At 38.9% G+C, this 18927-nt stretch overlaps 2 protein-coding genes across 2 annotated transcripts in view; one reads left to right on the top strand and one right to left on the bottom strand.

The window, feature by feature from the left end:
- The window catches only part of LOC124718894, an 81265-nt gene extending 67947 nt beyond the window's left edge, over positions 1-13318 (bottom strand). The window contains exons 1-3 of the mRNA XM_047244542.1: positions 13031-13318; positions 12836-12957; positions 2637-2778 (exon numbers count right to left, since the gene is read on the bottom strand). Coding sequence (XP_047100498.1) covers positions 2637-2778; positions 12836-12957; positions 13031-13172 — 406 coding nt within the window. The 5' untranslated portion in view covers positions 13173-13318. The remainder of the gene's footprint in view (positions 1-2636; positions 2779-12835; positions 12958-13030) is intronic.
- Positions 13319-13539: 221 nt separating this feature from the next.
- Positions 13540-18927, top strand: part of LOC124718837 (pleiotropic regulator 1) — a 48015-nt gene continuing 42627 nt past the window's right edge. Inside the window, exons 1-3 of the mRNA XM_047244460.1 lie at positions 13540-13757; positions 13861-13967; positions 14048-14187. Coding sequence (XP_047100416.1) covers positions 13749-13757; positions 13861-13967; positions 14048-14187 — 256 coding nt within the window. The 5' untranslated portion in view covers positions 13540-13748. The remainder of the gene's footprint in view (positions 13758-13860; positions 13968-14047; positions 14188-18927) is intronic.

Raw genomic sequence — 18927 nt, 5'->3', positions numbered from 1 at the left:
CACCCTGTTGTTTTTTGAAAGCCTTTACCTGTTGGCATGATGTAAGCAACATGGTTTAAAAGACAATAATAAAATAGTGGATCATTCATCACCTGAGTCAACAAAAATCTACATCAAATGTATTCGCAATTGTGAATATGGACAACCACCAGCTGTAGAATGTAATAACGACAATGAAACTTTGTGCCGGACTGGGGAACAAACCAGGATTTTCCATTTATTGTCAGTGGTCGCCTTACGATTTGGCTACCCGTGCACGACACGTGGCCAGTCCACTTCATTGTCATCATTCCGCTCTACAACTGATGGTTGTCCATATTCGCAATTGTTGATAAATTTAATGTATTTCACAATGACGGTAGTCACTATAGATGGATCATTTGCGAACTAACAGGTCCAAAGGATCAGTTCATCAAGATGAACGGGAAACGAACTCTAAGAAACGATCCTTCATAGTTCACTTCGGTCATGGCTTTCTACTTATAGTTCCTGAGAATGGGAAACGATCCGTCTCATTCCCACAATGGCACATCAGCTGGTCTTGTTCCAGCCTCGGTCCCATTCTCATGTCTCGGTCTCGGTCTCGCTCGACCGGACTTGTCCTTCTTCACGTGGCCACTTGTAGTTCCAGTGCCTACTGCTCATAGTTAGTTCAGTATCGAGTTGTTGTTCGTTTTGTTCGCTGTGCACGCCCATTTTAGATCAGTTTCAAACCTTTCTTGAACTCTAAACGTCTGGTTCTTTTCGTATTCTATTCAGCGCCAATGACCGGCAATTAAAATGAATTTTATAATTATGTAAATTATATAAAAATAAAGTGGTATGTAATATATACATCTTTTCAGGTAATAGAATGGCACATCAGCTTATTTCACTATTTCGATAAACAGCAGAAGAAATACTTGTAAAATGACAAGAATTTTTTGTTATCATACAGTGGCCACTTTCAGTCTCTTTTTGATCCGAAGTAAAAGAGCATGTTCACTGTTATGGAAGGCAGACTGACTTACAACTGAATGACATCCGCGTTTCATGATCGAATGTCTGGTGTCACTTTCTGTAAAGAGAATATGATAACTTCTACAATATTATTTCAGTGGTACAGGGTGGCACACGAAAAATCGGTCCTGAGTACTAGACTGCTCATTGTTGCCTACCAATCGTCATCTATGTTTCGAAGTTGCTGTTTGCATTAGCTTATTTTTTATTTCTTCACTGCCTGTTCTGCTCGTAGCGGACAACAAATCCTGCGTAACTGGCGAGCAGTCTGTACTCGGGGCCAGTTTTTCGTGTGCCACTTTATATTATTTCACTACGAACAGCCACATAACGCTACAGTTGGCTTAATGAGAGGTTTTGCAAAATCACAAAACTTACGAGTGTGTGAGAATTTTGTTATGAATAAAACCTCTGTACTCCAGGGCGGAGGCAAGGGCCCCCTCTTGGCACCTTCCATCTTCAGTTACCTATGCTACTAATTTTCAATTTTTCATAAGAACCGTATACCAAGCACAAATGAACAGTGAACGAGTAAAAATGAACAGTTCCAAAAAAGGAGCAAGTTCCCAAGGATGAACGAATTTGCCCATTTCTAGTAGTCACTGTAGTGCCTGTTCCTTTGGACATGCGTCATAATTCAGAATAATACAGGTACTTCAGTATTTTAAAACTCTACATTGGTTACCACGCTAAGACAGTCTAATGGCAAAATTATGCTGAGTAGAAGTTGGAAACCACAATTGAATATGCTAGCATAGCACAAAAGAAGGTGAATATGTCTTGGACAGAGTTAGGGATTAGAAGGGAACTAGCTTTTCAACTTATTAGGTAGCTCCTGAGAAGATCTTGACATATCCACAATTTTTGACGAGTTAATCTTACTTCCCTGGCACAGTGAGCTCTCTTAGAGACACAAATTTATGTGTTTCTAGGGAGTGGGATACATCTGCAATAGGATGTATCTGAGGGCGTGGGTGTGGTAGGGAGGGGGAGGGAGAGGGAGAGGGAGAGGGAGAAGGAGAGGGAGAGAGCAATAGGAAGTATGCCAGTGGGGATGGATGCATGCATTCTAAACTTTAATGACACACTGTGTCACACTGCACGGCATTTCGACATGTGTCATGTTATAAGACACGACATGATGTATCACGTTACTTTACTTGACACAATGCATTACATTACATGACATGGGTACTTATAATATCATGTAAAACAGTGTGAATATGTCAAGATGCTTTGATTTAAATGACTTTGAGGCTCGCAAATAAGCCAAAAAGCTAGTTATCTTCTTTTAAATCTCTATTTCTGTCAGGGCATATTCGCCTTTTTTGTGCTACAATATGAGCATTTTTCATTCTGGTCAAATACGGTACTGTTACTGTACTGGGGAACTAGATTAGTGTGGGCCACTGTACATTTAAAAGAACTCGTATAAACTGACAAAACAAACATTTGTACCCACACTGATACCATATAGAAACATTGTGAATATCATAGTTGAAATGGGAAAATAACAACCAAACTAACAAACATTTTTTAAATAAAATAAATGTTCTTTTAATGAAGTGGATGGCAAAAATAACTGGCCATCATGTGAAATATGCTTTACCAGACTGGGTTACATCTCCAGTACTTACTCAGAGGTCTTGTCTTGTGTGAACCACACTGCAGGCAGTAGTTTCTGTCCAGCCGACCATCTTCACACATGTCATCTACTTGCTCATCATCGTACAAAAATGCGTCCACATGCAGTGTGTGTCTTGGATCACAGTCTGCATTCTGAGAAAGAGAGGGAGTGCTCAGTAAGTGGTGAAGTCACAGTAAGAACTGCCTAAATTAATATTAGCAATGTGGTGATGTGTGGTGTTGTTGTTGTTGCTTTCAGCCCAAAGACTGATTTAATTCAGCTCTCCACTCTAGTCTATCCTTTGCTAGCCTCTTCATCCCTGCAGGCAAACTGCAACCTATATCCATTTGAACATCCTTCCTCTATTCTAACCTTGGTCTCCCTTTACAATTTTAACCCCATCTCCCAGTTACCACACTTCCCTGCATTGCCAAACTGATAATTCAGTGATGCCTCATGACATTTCCTATTAAATGTTCCCGTCTTTTAACCAAGTTATGGCAGAAAAATCCTTTTTTCCCCTATTCAATTCAGTATCTTCTCATTATTTATCTGATCTTCCCATCTAATCTTCAACATTCTTCTGTAGCACTACATTTCACTATCTTTTATTCTATTCTTGTCTGGAATGTTTATTTTTGCATTTTACTTCTGTACACTCCAGACAAATGTAATGCTGGAAAAAAATTAATACACCCTTTTAGATGTTTCCAACTAACTCAGGATTTATTGTTGCAACAGTGCATATGGAGAACATGAAATGATTACATTTACAGATCAATAGCACAAGTGGTTCTGAGACACCAGGTATTGACCCACACTGAAACATCCATGATGTAGCCTCCACAGGCGGCAATGCAGGCGCCGACTCTGACATTCAGTCAATCACACAGATGGCTAAAAGTGTCCTGGGATATATTACAATACGCCTGCTCGATCTGTTTACATAATTCTGTAAGAGTTCTCGGTTGACAAGACGCACAAAGTCACTTCTTTGTTCCATCTCATCCCATCATATCCCACATGTGCTTGACCGGAGAAAAGTCCGGAGATCATGCTGGCCAGGGAAGTTGCTGTAAATCTTGCAGAGCACACTGAGTTTCGCAGGCAGTAGGTGGATGAGCATTGTCCTGTTGGAACAACACTTCACTTTCCTGTTGCAAGAATGGCAAAAGAATGGGTCAACAACATTCTGCACGTACTGGGCATTGGTTAACCTCCCCAACAGAAACATCAATGGTGAATGAGAGTTTCAGCTTATACACCCCATACCATAATGCCTAGGGTGGGGCCAACGTGTCTCGAATAAATGCTTTCTATGAGACAGCGCTCATCAACTCTACATCATATGCGCACACAACCATCACTTGCATGAAGACAGAACCTGCTTTCATTGCTGAAGCCCATGGCGTGCCACTACATCTTCAAAGTGATGCTCTGACTGAACCAGCTGAGCCGTGCAGGTCTATGCTGTGGCACGAGTCAAGTCAGGACAGAGGTGTGCACGCCCATAGTCCCATTGCCAATAACACGTTTGCAACAGTTTGTGTTCATCCATCTGGCTCACAAGCCCTCTTATCTGTGCTGTTATAGCTTGCAATAGGACTCTCCTGACACAGACGTCTGTGCTGCATGGACATCCAGAACCTTGTCTACGGGTGTGAGAATGTTCGTGTCACCACTAATACCAGTATAATTGTACAATTGATGCAGCATGTCCAACTCTTGTAGTAATTCTCTGAAAGGACCATTCCGCCATTCAGAAGGCCACAAGTTGACCACTTTCAAACCCGCTCAGTTGGCTGTAAGTGCATCTCTGTGGCATGGTTGCCTGCTTGCTTCTCACATTTGCATCACACTGACCCTTCTGGCTATGAGCATTCCCTATTAAAGAGTACACACAGATGCCTCTCTGGTAGCTATCTCACTGTGCTATCTGTTGGCAGATGATGTTGAAACCATTATCAGTACCTCTACTATCTCCCAGGTGGCATATACTGTCATTGAACGAAAATCGGTATCATCTTTCCCACTGTATTAATTTTTTTCCCCCCACCAGTATACCCTCACAAAAGAGTTCCTAATACGTAAATTAATATTAACTGTTAGTAAATTCCACTTTCTCAGAAAAGCTTTTCTAGTTGTCGTCAATCTGAGTTTCGTATTCTCCCTACTTTGGCCATTAGTTATTTTACTGTCCACATGGCACAACTTGTCTACTGCTTTTAATTTCTTATTTCCCAATCTCATTCTCTCAGCACTGCCTAATTTTATTGACCTCATCTTACTTCTGTTGATGCTAAAACACTGTCCACTTCATTCAGCTGATCTTCCAGATCTTCTGCCATCTCTGACAGAATTACAATGTTCTTGGCAAGTCTCAGTTTTTCTCCTTGAAGTTTAAGTCCCTTTGTCAAATTTCTCCTCATTTTCTTTTACTACTTGCTTAATGGACAGGTCGAATTAACGTTGGCAATAGGCTACGATCCCGATCCTCTCCTCTCTACCACTGCTCCCTTTTTACAGTCCTTCAATTCATAATTGCAGTCTGGTTCCAGTACAAACCATGAATAATCTGACCCTTCTCATATTTCATGCCTGCTACTGCAGAATTTTGAAGATTGTAATCATGCAAATATTATCAAAAACTTTCTGTAAATCTACAAATGCTATAAACATTGTCTTACTGCCTTAAGATAAGTTATAAGATCAGTTAATTCTGAGGATATGTCATCTGCTCCAGTGGCCTCATTTAATTAGGGCCTTTCAGACCTCTGTCAAATTATTCTCGCAGTATCGTGTCTTCTCTCTCATTGTCACCTACTTCCTCTTCCCTTTCTGTTAACATTGTCTTCAAGTTCAATTATCTTGCATAGTCCTTCAAAATTTTCTTCCTTTGTTTAGTACTAGCTTGTCTTCCAAGTTCTTCATATTCCTACAGCTGCTTCTCTTTTCTCCTTGGGGAAGATCAGTTTGGATTCCGTAGAAATGTAGGAACATGTGAGGCAATACTGACGTTACGACTTATCTTAGATGATAGAGTAAGGAAAGGCTAACCTACGTTCCTGCATTTGTAGACTTAGAAAAAGCTTTTGAAAATGTTGAATGGAATACTCTCTTTCAAATTCTGAAGGTGGCAGGGTAAAATACAGGGAGCAAAAGGCTATTTACAATTTGTACAGAAACCAGATGGCAGTTATAAGAGTCGAAGGACATCAAAGGGAAGCAGTGGTTGGGAAGGGAGTGAGACAGGGTTGTAGTCTCTGCCCGATGTTATTCTATCTATATACTGAGGAAGCAGTATAGAGCGGGGGGGAAGGGGGGGGGGAGAGGGAAGGAGTTGAAATTAAAATGCACGGAGAAGAAATAAAAACTTTGAGGTTCGCCGATGACATTGTAATTCTGTCAGTCAGCAAAGGACCTGGAAGAGCAGTTGAACGGAATCAACAGTGTCTTGAAAGGAGGATATAAGATGAACATCAACAAATGCAAAACGAGGATAATGGAATGCAGTGGAATTAAATCAGGTGATGCTGATGGAATTAAGTTAGGAAATGAAGACACTTAAAGCAGTAAATGTGTTTTGTATTTGGGGAGCAAAATAACTGACGATGGTCGAAGTAGAGAGGATGTAGATTGGCAACGGCAAGGAAAGCGTTTCTGAAGAAGAGAAATTTGTTAATATCTAATACAGATTTAAGTGTCAGTAAGTCTTTTTTGAAAGTATTTGTACAGAGTGTAGCAATGTATGGAAGTGAAACATGGACGATAAATACTTTAGACAAGAAGAGAATAGAAGCTTTTGAAATGTGGTGCTACAGAAGAATGCTGAAGATTATATGGGTAGATCACGTAACTAATGAGGAGGTACTGAATAGAATTGGGGAGAAGAGGAATTTGTGGCACAACTTGACTAGAAGGTTGGGATCGGTTGGTAGGACATGTTCTGAGGCATCAAACAATCACCAATTTAGTATTGGAGGGATGCGTGGAGCGTAAAAATCGTAGAGGAATTCTGAGAGCCAAGGATTGGCAGAGCACTGCTACTTTTCATATGCACCAATCACACCAAAACTTCAGAGTGTTATTCCTACCTGTGATTTCTGTATATGGATCAAATTTAATTAACATTGGATGCCTAAATGAAAATATATACATCTGCAAAGTTGGCCAAAATTTTTCATGTGCAAATTTTGGGTATTTTTTGGGGAGCAATATCTCAGCTGTGTCTTGCTCAATCCTTTTTCTCTTGCCACAGCTGGAAAGAGCATGCTTTAAACTTTCAAAGCTATATTGTTTAATTTCTGGATCTTGCACATTGATGAGTAAGAATACATATCAAAAGTAGGGAAAATGGATTATCGATAAATACAAAAAATACAATTTGAAGTTTTAAGTCAACAAATGTGCAATTGTAGTGTCTTAATAGTATAAGATTTTTCTGTAGTTTAGAGAATGCAACTATGCTAATAAGAAGTGTTTTTACATTATTTTACAGTATAGAATATAAATCTAATAAAACTTCAGAAAATGCTCTTAAGATTATAAAATCTAGATCACAATGGAATGGTATGTTGCTCTAGAATGTTTCAACCCTACAATGCATAGTGATGCATATATGCATTGTCACTCAGTTTCCATCGGGATTATTAAGCAGTTATAGTTTTTAAGGCTCTATCCTCATAGCTGTGGTACCTTGCTGAATGACCACTTTCAATTGTTGCTTTTCATAATGTCAGTCTTCTGTGCGGTGTAATCTTTAGTGTTGACATTGTACAATCTCAGTGTTGAGTATTGAGTGTTTGAATAATCAATAATCATTGTTGTAGCTGAATGTAAGCACTAAAACAGAAGACTTGCTGCAACCCATTTGCTAAAGAAAAATGTGTATGGAAGAAGGCTTTAACACCAGTAACCATAGCAATGTCTGACATGTTGAAGTTACTGACTAATGAAGTTTTTAAACTTGGTCAGAAAATTTGTACCAAATGTAGACATGAAGTGACCCAAAAAGGATCATTCCACCAGGATAAGCAAGAATCACTATCCACTGAAGACATGGATTGTGTTGTTGCTTGCTTTTCTGCTAATACTCCATCATCATCAATTGGATAGTCACCATCAAAGCTTCAACGGATAAGCAAAAGGGATTCAATGGGGTACATAAAGACAAAGTTCTGAAAGCACAAGGCTGCATTACTAACGTAACTACCACAGCTGCTGGTGTGAGCCATGTAGATGTTGTTCAAATGCAAATGGAAGAGTGCCAGAAATGTAAAGACATGGATATCTTAATTGAAGAACATAAGATTAAGCTCCAGACTTCAGACAATTGCAGTAAAGTTCAAATTTTGAACCGGGCCCCAAATAGTTGGACTATTTAGAAAAGGCTAAAGAAATTGCTGTTTCAACTAAACTGGTGAAGAAGGCTGGGAAACTAAAGATGGAAGGTTGGTTTTGGCAACACTTGCAAACCGAAAAGGGAAAAAGCTCAGTGTTGAAGTAAAATAAAATGTCCTCACGTTTTTGAAGATGAGTTTTCTCATTTATGTCCTTGCAAAAAGGATTGTGTTGCAGTAAGAATAAACGGGGAAAAGGTTCACAAGCAGAAATGCCTTCTCCTTTGTAACCTGAAAGAAATGTTCATTGCTTATTGTAAGCAATATGGAAATCAACTGAGATTCTCTCTAAAATTTTGTGAGGTCAGGACGAAATGGTGTACTGCAGTTGGTGCTTCTAGATCACATTCAGTATGTGTATGTGCAATGCATCAAAATGTCATGTTGGCTTCAGCAATATCCATCCAAGATGGGGGAACTGATGACCTTAGCTGTTTAGTCCCCCTTAAACATCCCAACAACCACCACCACCATCCAAGATGACTACAAGAAATTGATGTAAAAACTGTATGCAGTTTGGAATCAAAAGAGTGTATGCTGCAACGTTGTGAGGAATGTCCTGGAAAAAGCAACTAGAGGCTTTTTTTGAAGATGCTTACTCTGCAGAAACAATGGAATACAAGCAATGGCCCATATTGACAGAGACACATTAGAGACATGTCATAGAACTGTTGCAGATTTCATGGAGGCACTGACTTTGAAAATTACCGGTTTAAGACACCATCACTTTGTGTCAAAACACCGAAGTTTATACCTTAAGCAGCTAAAAAGAAATCTTGCAGAAAATGAATTAATTATATTGATGGAAATTGTTTGAGATTTGTTCATTTGTTGTGCAAGATGCTGTGCAAGGATTTCATTGGGAGAATAGTCAGGCCACTTTACATCCATCTTGGTGGCAAAGAATGTCACATTTGTATGATTAGCAACAGTCTCCGACATGATATCGTTGCTGTTCATGCTTTTCAAATAAAGTTAGTAGCATATTTAAAGATAAAGAATGAAAATGTTAAGAACACTTATTACTTTAGTGACGGTTCAGCTGCGCAGTATACGAATTTCAAAAATTTCATCAATTTATGTCTGCACGAAAAGCATTTTTTTGGAACAAGGCGTGCTAAATTGCCTTGTGATGGCATTGGAGGAACAGTAAAAAGACTAGCAGCCCATGCTAGTCTGCAGAGACCCTTAGGTAACCAAATATTGACTCCATATGATTTGTTCAAATTCTGTGATGATAGTATTCCAGGTATACCAGGTATAAAGTTTTTTATGTACCATAAGAAGAGATTGGAAAAAAAAAAAATCAGCCTGATCAAGAAACAAGGTTGCCATGGGACATACAATACCTGGAATAAGAGAAAATCATCAATTTAAGCAAATTAATTGTAATCAGCTCAGAGCAAGCAGAGTTTCCAGTGATGCTACAGCGTTCAGAGTTAATGCCTTCGAAGATGAAGAAATTCCAGCAATCTCAATTGCAAGTTTACAACCAGGACAATATGTTGCATGTATGTATGACAATTTTTGCTGGTTTTGAAGCGTGTGTGCAGTTTCACATGAACAACAAAATGTCCTCGTCACATTTATGCACCTACATGGTTCTGCTTGTTCCCTCCACTGGCCAACTGCTAAAGAGACTTGCTGGGCGCAGAAGCAACATATTTTCATGACTTTAGAAGCAACATCAACATCACCATCAGGAAGACAATATAGTTATACATAATATGTCCTTAAAAAATTATAGAACTGTTTAATCAAAAAGGGAACTGACTCTCTAGTATGTTTATTTTGAAATTGGCTGTGTTTTGTATTATATTTGTTCTTAGGGTGTGTGTTAAATCAATGTTTGAATATACTGGAATAAAAAAAGAAACTAATTATGGGACTTCATGAGTAAAATATAATTTCACTTTTCTATATTCTCGAAGTGCTAAAATAATAACTTTTGCAACATATTCTTACTCATCAATATGCAAGATCCAGAAGTTAAACAATATAGCTTTGAAAGTTTAGAGCATGCATTTTCCAGCTGTTGCAAGAAAAAAAAAGAATTGAACAAGACACATTTGAGATTTTGCTTCCCAAAAATACCCTAAAATTTGCACGTAGAAAATTTTGGCCAACTTGGCAGATGCATTTCTTTTCATTTAGGCATTCAATGTTAATTAAATTTGATCCATATATAGAAATCACTGGTAGGAATAACTCTCTGAAGTTTTGGTGTGATTGGTTCATGTGAAAAGTAGCAGTGGTCGGTCAAATCTTGGCTCTCAGAATAGTGTAACAAATTTTTTAGCCACTTTAGAGGGTTTTATGTATGTTTAGCTGTGAAATTTTGTATACAATCATTCAAAACCATATAGAACCTTCACATCAAATTTCATTAGATTTGGTGATGGTCAGGTGGTGACCTTGATGTGGACTGACCCAACACTAAGCAGATTCAGGATGTAGGCTCCAGTGCGTACTGGGAGATGAAGCTTGCACAGGATAGAGTAGCATGGAGACCTGCATCAAACCAGTCTCTGGACTGAAGGCAACGACAACGACAACGACAACAACAACAAGGTTGGTGGGTAGTGTCCAACCAACAGATGCCTGGGATCTGTCTCTTGTTTTTGTTTCTCGATTTCTGCAGCTGTTCTCCTTCTGATGTGTGGCGGGGCTATGCCCATAAGCTGGTTTGCAGGAGTTGGGTGGAGGCAGCCTGTTATGATGTGTCCTGTCTCATTCAGAGTTATATTTATTTGTTTTGCCTCGGTGGATTTTTGTCATACAGGTGCCGAGTACTATGTTGCGGAGAAACATAATGCTAAAGCTGATGTACGGATAACTGTGGGCTGTGCATCTCATCCACTATTTGTAAGCTTGCGGATGGTGTTATTCCTGACAGTCACTTTCATTTTTGTGTCCACACAGGGATCATTGAAAGTGAGAGAACAGTTGGGTTTGACTCCAAGATCTTTCAGTGTGTCACAATGAGAGAGGTGCTGTCCCGTCCAGACCATGTTGAGTTTTCTCCTGGCTTCTCAACTGCGCATGTCAAAAGTGCAGACCTGGATTTTTGCTGTTTGGCTTGAGGTGATTATCTCCATAGCAGACAGCTAGATTCTCAAGCACTGTTGTCAGTTTGCTTTCCACCTTTTCAAATGTTTTACTCTGAGCAGCAATGACTGTATAATCTGCGTAGATGAATGAGTGAGCATCTGTACTAATCGGCTGGTCATTGGTATACATGTTGTACATCAGTGAGGCAAGAACACTACCTTGTAGTAATCCATTTTTCTGGGTCCGCCATCGGCTCCTCTTTGTCTGCAGCGTAACAAAGAAGTGTCTGTTCTGCACCAGGCACTGGATGAATTACACCAGTCGGTAATCCTTCGCGGTGTTATATATTTTTAATATTCACTTATTACGGTTAATGGTTTCATGCAAGGTTGTTAAGGTTGACAAAAGCACACTGTACCTGTGATTTGTTTCTGTTCGTAGCCATCTTCTATGTGACGTCTGAGGTTCAACATTTGTGCGCAGGGTGGCCTCCAAGGGAGGAACCCTGCTTGCTCTTTAGTAATATCCTGTTCTACATGTGCACAGATGGTGTTGACCATCATTCTTTCTAGGACTTCATAGAGCTGGCAGAGAAGGGAGTTGGGTTGAAAATTTTTGGGATATGTGGGGCTCTTTCCAGGTTTTGGTATAGCTACTATCTTTGCCTTCCACCAGATCTTGGGGATCTTCATTTCAAGGACGCATTTGTTCATCACATCTAGTCCATCAGTTTTACTATTCTTCATTAGAGAGACTGAGTCTCCTAATTCTACCAGGGTAAAGGGAGTGCCTAAATGGTCTTCTTCATGAATGAATTTCAGAAGCTTCTTTATGGCATGTTTGCTGTTGGTTTTGCCATTGAGTATGAGCTGATGGGCTATTTAATTTGGTGTGACATATGAATTTGGAGTGTTAGTTGGGGGTCATTATTGATGTTTTTAAGAAATTGCCAGGCCTTTTGGCCAGTTATAACTGACAGGTGGCACACTGAGACACAGTCAAAATTTTCAGAAACAGTCAGGAAAAGTACAGATCGCTGTCTCCCTCTCATGATTTCAGGTCTTACATATTAGGCGATAGTGATGGCTCTTACCTGGTTTCATAACCAGGATGAATATGCTCCAGCTACACTGGAGGAAGGGGGGATGTGGGGTAGGACTCTCTCTCATGCCAGATACAACTGAAAAGAGCAAGAATATGACATTTCTATTCTAGAGGTAAAGTATGGAACATCTGGTTGTGAGTAAATTGGAGTGCCTGGGTCTGTGCAGTGGCATTGCACCAAAGCAAGGCACTGAAGAGTTCCCATTCATTGTGCCCATAACTATGCTTCTGATGACTGAGAATCAAATGATAAATACTCTTCACTCACCTTCAACGGAGTTGGAAGGTAGAGGAGTGATTTTCAGTTTCCAAGGGTTGGACAAAGTGCTTTGCTAGTTGTTCAGCAACGACAGAGGCGTCATAGGGAATGGCGCCATCATGCTAGATGCCCACGACACTAGAGAATAACTGGTATCTGCGAATACAGCACTGATCGTCCTATCCTTGAGAAGAGTAAGTGCGGGTACAAATAGTGGTTGCTAATCTTTCCCAACAATGTGATCACTGTGATTGTTGTATACGTCAAAGAAGCTGTTGACTTACTACCCATTCAAACCAATTTAAAAAGAAAGTTCTCTGACCAGTGGAACTGTCACGAATTTTAGAACGATTGTATTGAAAAATTTAGCTTTCACATTACACTGAATATACATACCTCACCAACAAGAGGAGTACTTATGTTTTCCGAAGGCAAGACTGCATCTGGAGGAAGAACTTCCTTGATGTCATCGGCTATAGTTTTGAGCAAATCGTCTGATTCATCTTCTGTCTTAGTTGCTGTGAAGAAAAATATACATTTAATAACTAGCGATAAGTGAGCCATATCATAAACAACGCATGACATACACACAATTCAGCCAATTCCACTTTATCCAAGAGAGAAAATTTTTGGTTGTTTCAGGGTCGTCAATATTTCGTATGATATTCATAAATTCTTCTCTTGCTCTAGGAAGACTCATTTTCTGTGCCGGATCTCCCGCAGCCATCGCCATTAATTTAAATCCTAGACTTGAGCATTAATGTTTAGCGTAAATTCATTATAATACATTACTGTAACTTTGCTACGTATGAACAGGTACACATGTAAACAACATTCGAACTTCAATTCTATAGTCTCGCGTCGGTATCACAGACAGTGGTCGGTGTACCACAAATGAAATTGAATCAAAGACTTTATACGTTCATCGCTAGAATGTTTTTATTTATTATTTTATTTACAAGCATTAAAAAGTTCTGTATAATGGAGCACAATTACCAAGGAAAAGTGATGGGATTAAATATTTCATATACTCTAAATAACTCCAAATTATTACGAGAAGTGATGGTATGAGGTATACTAACTTTGGAGTGATTGTGTGTGTGGGTGTGTGTGTGTGTGTGTTTTGGTAGTGCTGGTGTGAATGTAAACACAGGGAAGTGTTGTGAAAATAAGCGGAACACTCCGCTTTTATCGTAATTATTGTTTCTCATCACATGTATGATTTGCATGGACTGTTTTGACAATATAATAGTGTTCATGTAAACTATTATGCTTTGATTCAATTTAGAGATAATTTTACAACAGAAAAATGACTGAGGTGAGTACAGTACGGAACCTATACTTGTATGATCTCACTATTTCTTAATATTTTAATAACACTGTATCTATGAAGTTATTGTTGTGTATCCGTTCTTTTTTAGGAAGTCCAGAGACACTCTGTACATACTCTAGTGTTCAGATCACTAAAAAGGAGTCATGATATGTTCCTCTCGAATCAGGGGATATTAGCACCTATTGATGAAAAAGCGTAAGTTTTAAATTTCAGTATAAAATATTAATAAAGTATATTTGAGATTTGCTTTCACCTAATAGATTTGAATGTTCCAGAGAAAAGGTAAAGAAACTGGTGAAGTCGAGGGATTGTTATGGGCTGGTTTTTGATCGCGTGAAAAGGGCCAACGCCATGAAGCAGATGCAACACATCGAGAACAGGGAACCCAATAGTCAACAGCCGCTTGCAATAATGGGTAATTACAGACTGTGTTATAACTACAGTATCTGTCAGCATGTTACCCTGAAATTGATCCAGGTTTTGTGTCTCATGAAATATACCGTTTGTTAGAAACTTAAGTTTTTCACAACATTGGTTCATATGACTTTCAGTATTTTAATATGTAGCAGTGTCCTTCATGACATTTTGACTGTGATGATGTAGGCCCACTTATATGTAACATAGCCACAAGTCTATGTTCTGTTGGTAGTTGACAGCTCACTTATGCATTGACAAAGTTAAAGAAAAAACTACGAAATCAAAGTTGTCTTAAACAGACTGATTTATAGTGTAGTCTGAAGCTTTCACTTGGTTCACCCTCATACGCACACATGTATTTATCTGTGAAAAATTCTAAGGGAGGGACCTCTTTGAGAATTGTCTTTGGGATGTGGCTAGATGTCAAAGATGTAAATTAAAGTGGAATACAGTTATAGCACTTTACATTAGTCTATTACAGTACTACAGCATTTAAAAACAAATTAAAAAATTTCTGAATGACAGCTCTTATTCAGTAGATGAATTTTTAGACATAAATTAGTAATTTTTAACAGTTAATGTAAAACAACACTTTTCTCCTAAATGGCACATTCCACATCATTGCTGTCATATTCATGATACATGGAACAAGTATTAATTTTTTTCTATGAAATCTACTCATCAGTGCAGTAGGAGTTGCCCAAAAAAAAAGAAAATTAGTCTTAAACTCCACGAAATTATGTACATGAGATTGGATGTAGGCCTACCCTGGTAATGTATTGCATACACGCACACTTCTAGCTCCTTTCTATATTGTTTTTAAGTGCTTGAACTTTTTGTAGTTGTTTCTAATCCTAGTGTTATACTCATATGTATCAGTATGCATGGAGAAAACAGAAATACTGCTCAAAATACCATTTTTTTTAAAAAAAAAGAAGAGGCCTGTGCTGGATGTTTTACAATTATAATCACATGTAATTATAATAGTTCAATTCTGTATTCTGAAAGTACTGTACATGTAAACTGAGTTTCACCAGAAAATAATTCCAAATGAAAATGTACAGAATAAAGTAGTTACTTAATTTTTAAATCACTTGTAGCAGTGATCGAGCGTACTGCAAACTTAGCTGAATTAAGGTGTCTCATAAATTCTAGGCAGCGGGTGCTCCAGTTAAGGTTTTGAGTTATCTATAGTCTGGTAAAGAGAAATATGCGACACTAGTCAGCAGCTTTGGCCAGTGATGTAATGTTAAATGGGTGTTGTAACGTCACAGTTTGATCTGTATTTTGACAGTTAGGTAGGTGGGGTCATAATGTAGGTCATTTGAACTATTATTTTATCAAAACGATAATGACGCAATTAACAGGGTATGTATGATCATGATAAATTGGTGGTTTTGAGGGAAAGTTTTTGTCTCACTTTTCATAGCCAAACAAGGAATGGGAAAGGAATAGAGGGGGGTTATCAAATTGACCAGTGAGCACTGTAGTTTTGCAAAATAATATTTAATTGCTTGAAAGTGATCAGGGTAATTAAGAAAATCTTAATTAGTGATTTGAGAGAAAATAGTAATATTTCACGAATAGCTGCTACTAGGCATTTAAATAAAGTGTCTAAAAGTTCATCTCTTTAAGGCCTGTTAATTGGGTGCTTAAAATGTTTTATTGATGTGATATTTAACAGTTTGGTTCTGTTGAAATAAGTAGTAAATTCAGGACATTTCAAAAACAGAAGGCACCAGGAAAGCAAATTGATTTCTCAATAAGATCATGTTTGCTGAAGAAAAAATAGAAATAAATAAATTAAAAAAAAATTGCCACAAGAGGAATACTCAATACTAATCAAGAGCTTTGACCGGTGACTTAATGTTAATGGCTGCTCCGATGTTCCTTGTGGTGCATATGCTCAGTTTGGTTGTAAGTTGGTGAAGCCAACCTGGTAGTAGTGACAGGCTGGTCTGTTTCCATTTTAAAAATAATGGCAGTGGTATCATTATTGTTGTTTACAGTGTTTGGTACATATTTCCTATGTGACTGGTCAAATCTGGTGACTAATGTTGAATATTTCTCTTTATCCAAAAATTGGTAAAATGTTTTGTGAAATGATTTGTCTGAAAGTAAGAAACAAAATGTATCAGAGAAACATTTAATTCACACATGAATGATGCTTGAAATCATTTATAGTGAAATGAGGCATGTCAGATGTTTGTCTTATCTATTTTATTTGCAAACAGTGGACAAATCACTTTACAAAACATTTGACAATTTTTTCAAAATATTTTGTAGCTTGTGGAGTTCTACGAGAAATACTGAACTCTGTGCACTTGTCAAAATTAAGTGATAATGCATTTCCATTGAACAATCTGTTGATGTTTTTGGATATTTCATTGGATTCCTTTTCAGTAAGGGAACTGGTATTATATTTGTTATTCTTATATTTGTGTCATTTGCAAAAAGATAAAATTGCATCTTCTGAAACTGAAAGTGCAGGATCAGTTATGTATATCAGCAGCAACAGAGGACCCAAAATGAAACCTTGTGATACACAATGTCTAATTACTTCAAATTCAGAGTTTATTGTTATATGATTAACATATAACTGAAACGCAATGCTTTGTATAATCCAGATAAAACAAAAACCATGAACCTGCTGTTCTTACTATTCCATAATTTTTCTATTAAGATATTGTGGTTCACACAATCAAAAACAAAATTATGAAAAGGATAGCTTGGTACTCACCACTAGTGGAAATGAGTGACATCCAAAAGGCTTTCTTCTGAAATAGAAAACACACGCACGTTCACACAAACACAACTGACGCTCACGTGGCCCCTGTCTCTGGCCACTGTGATGAGACTGAGTAGGCGTGTGGCAGGGAGGGAGGGCATAGCAGGGTGGGATGGGGGAAGGTGTAGTGCTGCTCGTGAGAGTGTGCGGGGATGTGATGGGGACAGGGTAAGGCTGCTAAGTGTAGTCAGGAAGTTGGTGGGTAGGGGGTGGGGGGAAGGAAGAGATTGCAGAAAGAGACAAATGGAGAAGGGGGAAAAGGTCTTTGAGTGAGTTGGTGGAATGGAAGGCTGTGTAATGCCGGAGTGGGGGCAGGGAAGGGGATACGTGGGTGAAGGACAGGGATTAACAAAGGCTGAGGCCAAGGGGCATATGGGTACATAGATATACTGCAGGGAGAGCTCCCAGCCCTTTGCCTCATGGCTCATATTCGTGCAATAGACCCAGATACGAGACCTGTCCCGTACAGTCTCCCACCACCGCCTACTCCACTTCGGTCACAAGCATCACCCATCCCATCAAAGGCAGGACTATCTGTGAAAGCAGCGATGTGATGTACGAGCTAAGCTGCAACCACTGTACTATGTTCTATGTGGACACGGCAGCCGACAAGCTTTCTACCCACACGAATGGCCACTAATAAACTTTGGCCGAGAGACAGCTGGACCACCCAGTTGCTGAACCATGGTGCACAACACAATGTGACTGCTTAACAGCCTGTGCCATCTGGATCCTTCGTGCCAACACCAGCGTTTCTGGTGGGAACTCTCCGTACAACATATCCTTCGTCCCCATAGCCCTTTGGCCTCAACCTTTGCTAGTCCCTGTCCTCCACCTGCCCATCTCCTTACCTGTTCCCACTCTAGCACAACACAGTTTTCTGTTCCGCCAACACACCAAATCCTTTCCCCTTCTCTACTTCTTTTTTCCTATTCCCTATTCCGCCCCTCCCCGTAGCATCGCAGCGCTGCCCCCACCACACACACTCCTGCTATCCTCTCCCTCTTCACCCCGTACCTCCTCCTTAACCCCATCATTAGAATAGTACTCTCATGAGGCACAGCTACAACCCAGTCATTCTACACCAGCCAGAGACATTGGTCGTGTGTGCGTGAGTTGTCCTTGCTTTATGGTGTGTGTGTGTGTGTGTGTGTGTGTGTGTGTTGAAAACTAAAATGAATAGCAGTCCTTTAATGGTGCCTAAGTTCAGCTGAACAAAATTTCATTATTTTGCTCTTTATTTCATTATAACTTTTTTAAAGAGAGTTGATTGCTTTTGGACACACAGGTTGAAATTTAAGTTCATCAAAGTTATTTTGGAAGAATTTCCTTAGGAACTTTAGGCTAAGGAAGTGTTCAAGCCTTAACTATCTGCAGTGTTGGGGTTATCTTTGATTAGTTGATTACCTACTTTTAAAGAGATTTTTCCAGTTTCTCAATTTCTTTTTCCTGCATTATGTAGTACAATGTTCTAAATAATTTTTATCTTGTTGCTGTAGGAGCATAGTTTGTCTGGGTGATACATTTTGATAGTCTGATAACTTTGATTAGAATTTCATAATACAGTTTGAAATATGATTTAAACCTGTCGTTGTCCGTGTCCCGTCTTGCAGAGAGTCCTCTCTTAGCTGTGCATGATATTCTGAGTCTATTTGTAACCCAGAGTTTAGGCATGTTTAATCTGCTTCCACTGGTTCATTTTTTCAGAAAACAGTTTTCAAAGTTGCCGGTGACTGTGCCGTGGAGTACATTACATTTTTCATTAACACTGATGATGTTGTGAACATCTTTTCCTGGTCTCTAATTGGCAGATTATTCTTGAATTTCTTGATTCCTTTTTCACTTATCACTCTTTAAGTTTTCTAGTTATTTTTGTTTACATCTCAAGCACTCTGATTGACCGGCATGGTCTGGGAGGCCATTAACTATGACACTTGCACTACAAGAATT

The sequence above is a fragment of the Schistocerca piceifrons genome, chromosome 10 (genome assembly GCF_021461385.2).
Source record: "Schistocerca piceifrons isolate TAMUIC-IGC-003096 chromosome 10, iqSchPice1.1, whole genome shotgun sequence".
Classification (NCBI taxonomy): domain Eukaryota; kingdom Metazoa; phylum Arthropoda; class Insecta; order Orthoptera; family Acrididae; genus Schistocerca; species Schistocerca piceifrons.
This window is presented reverse-complemented; position numbering and strand designations above follow the sequence as displayed.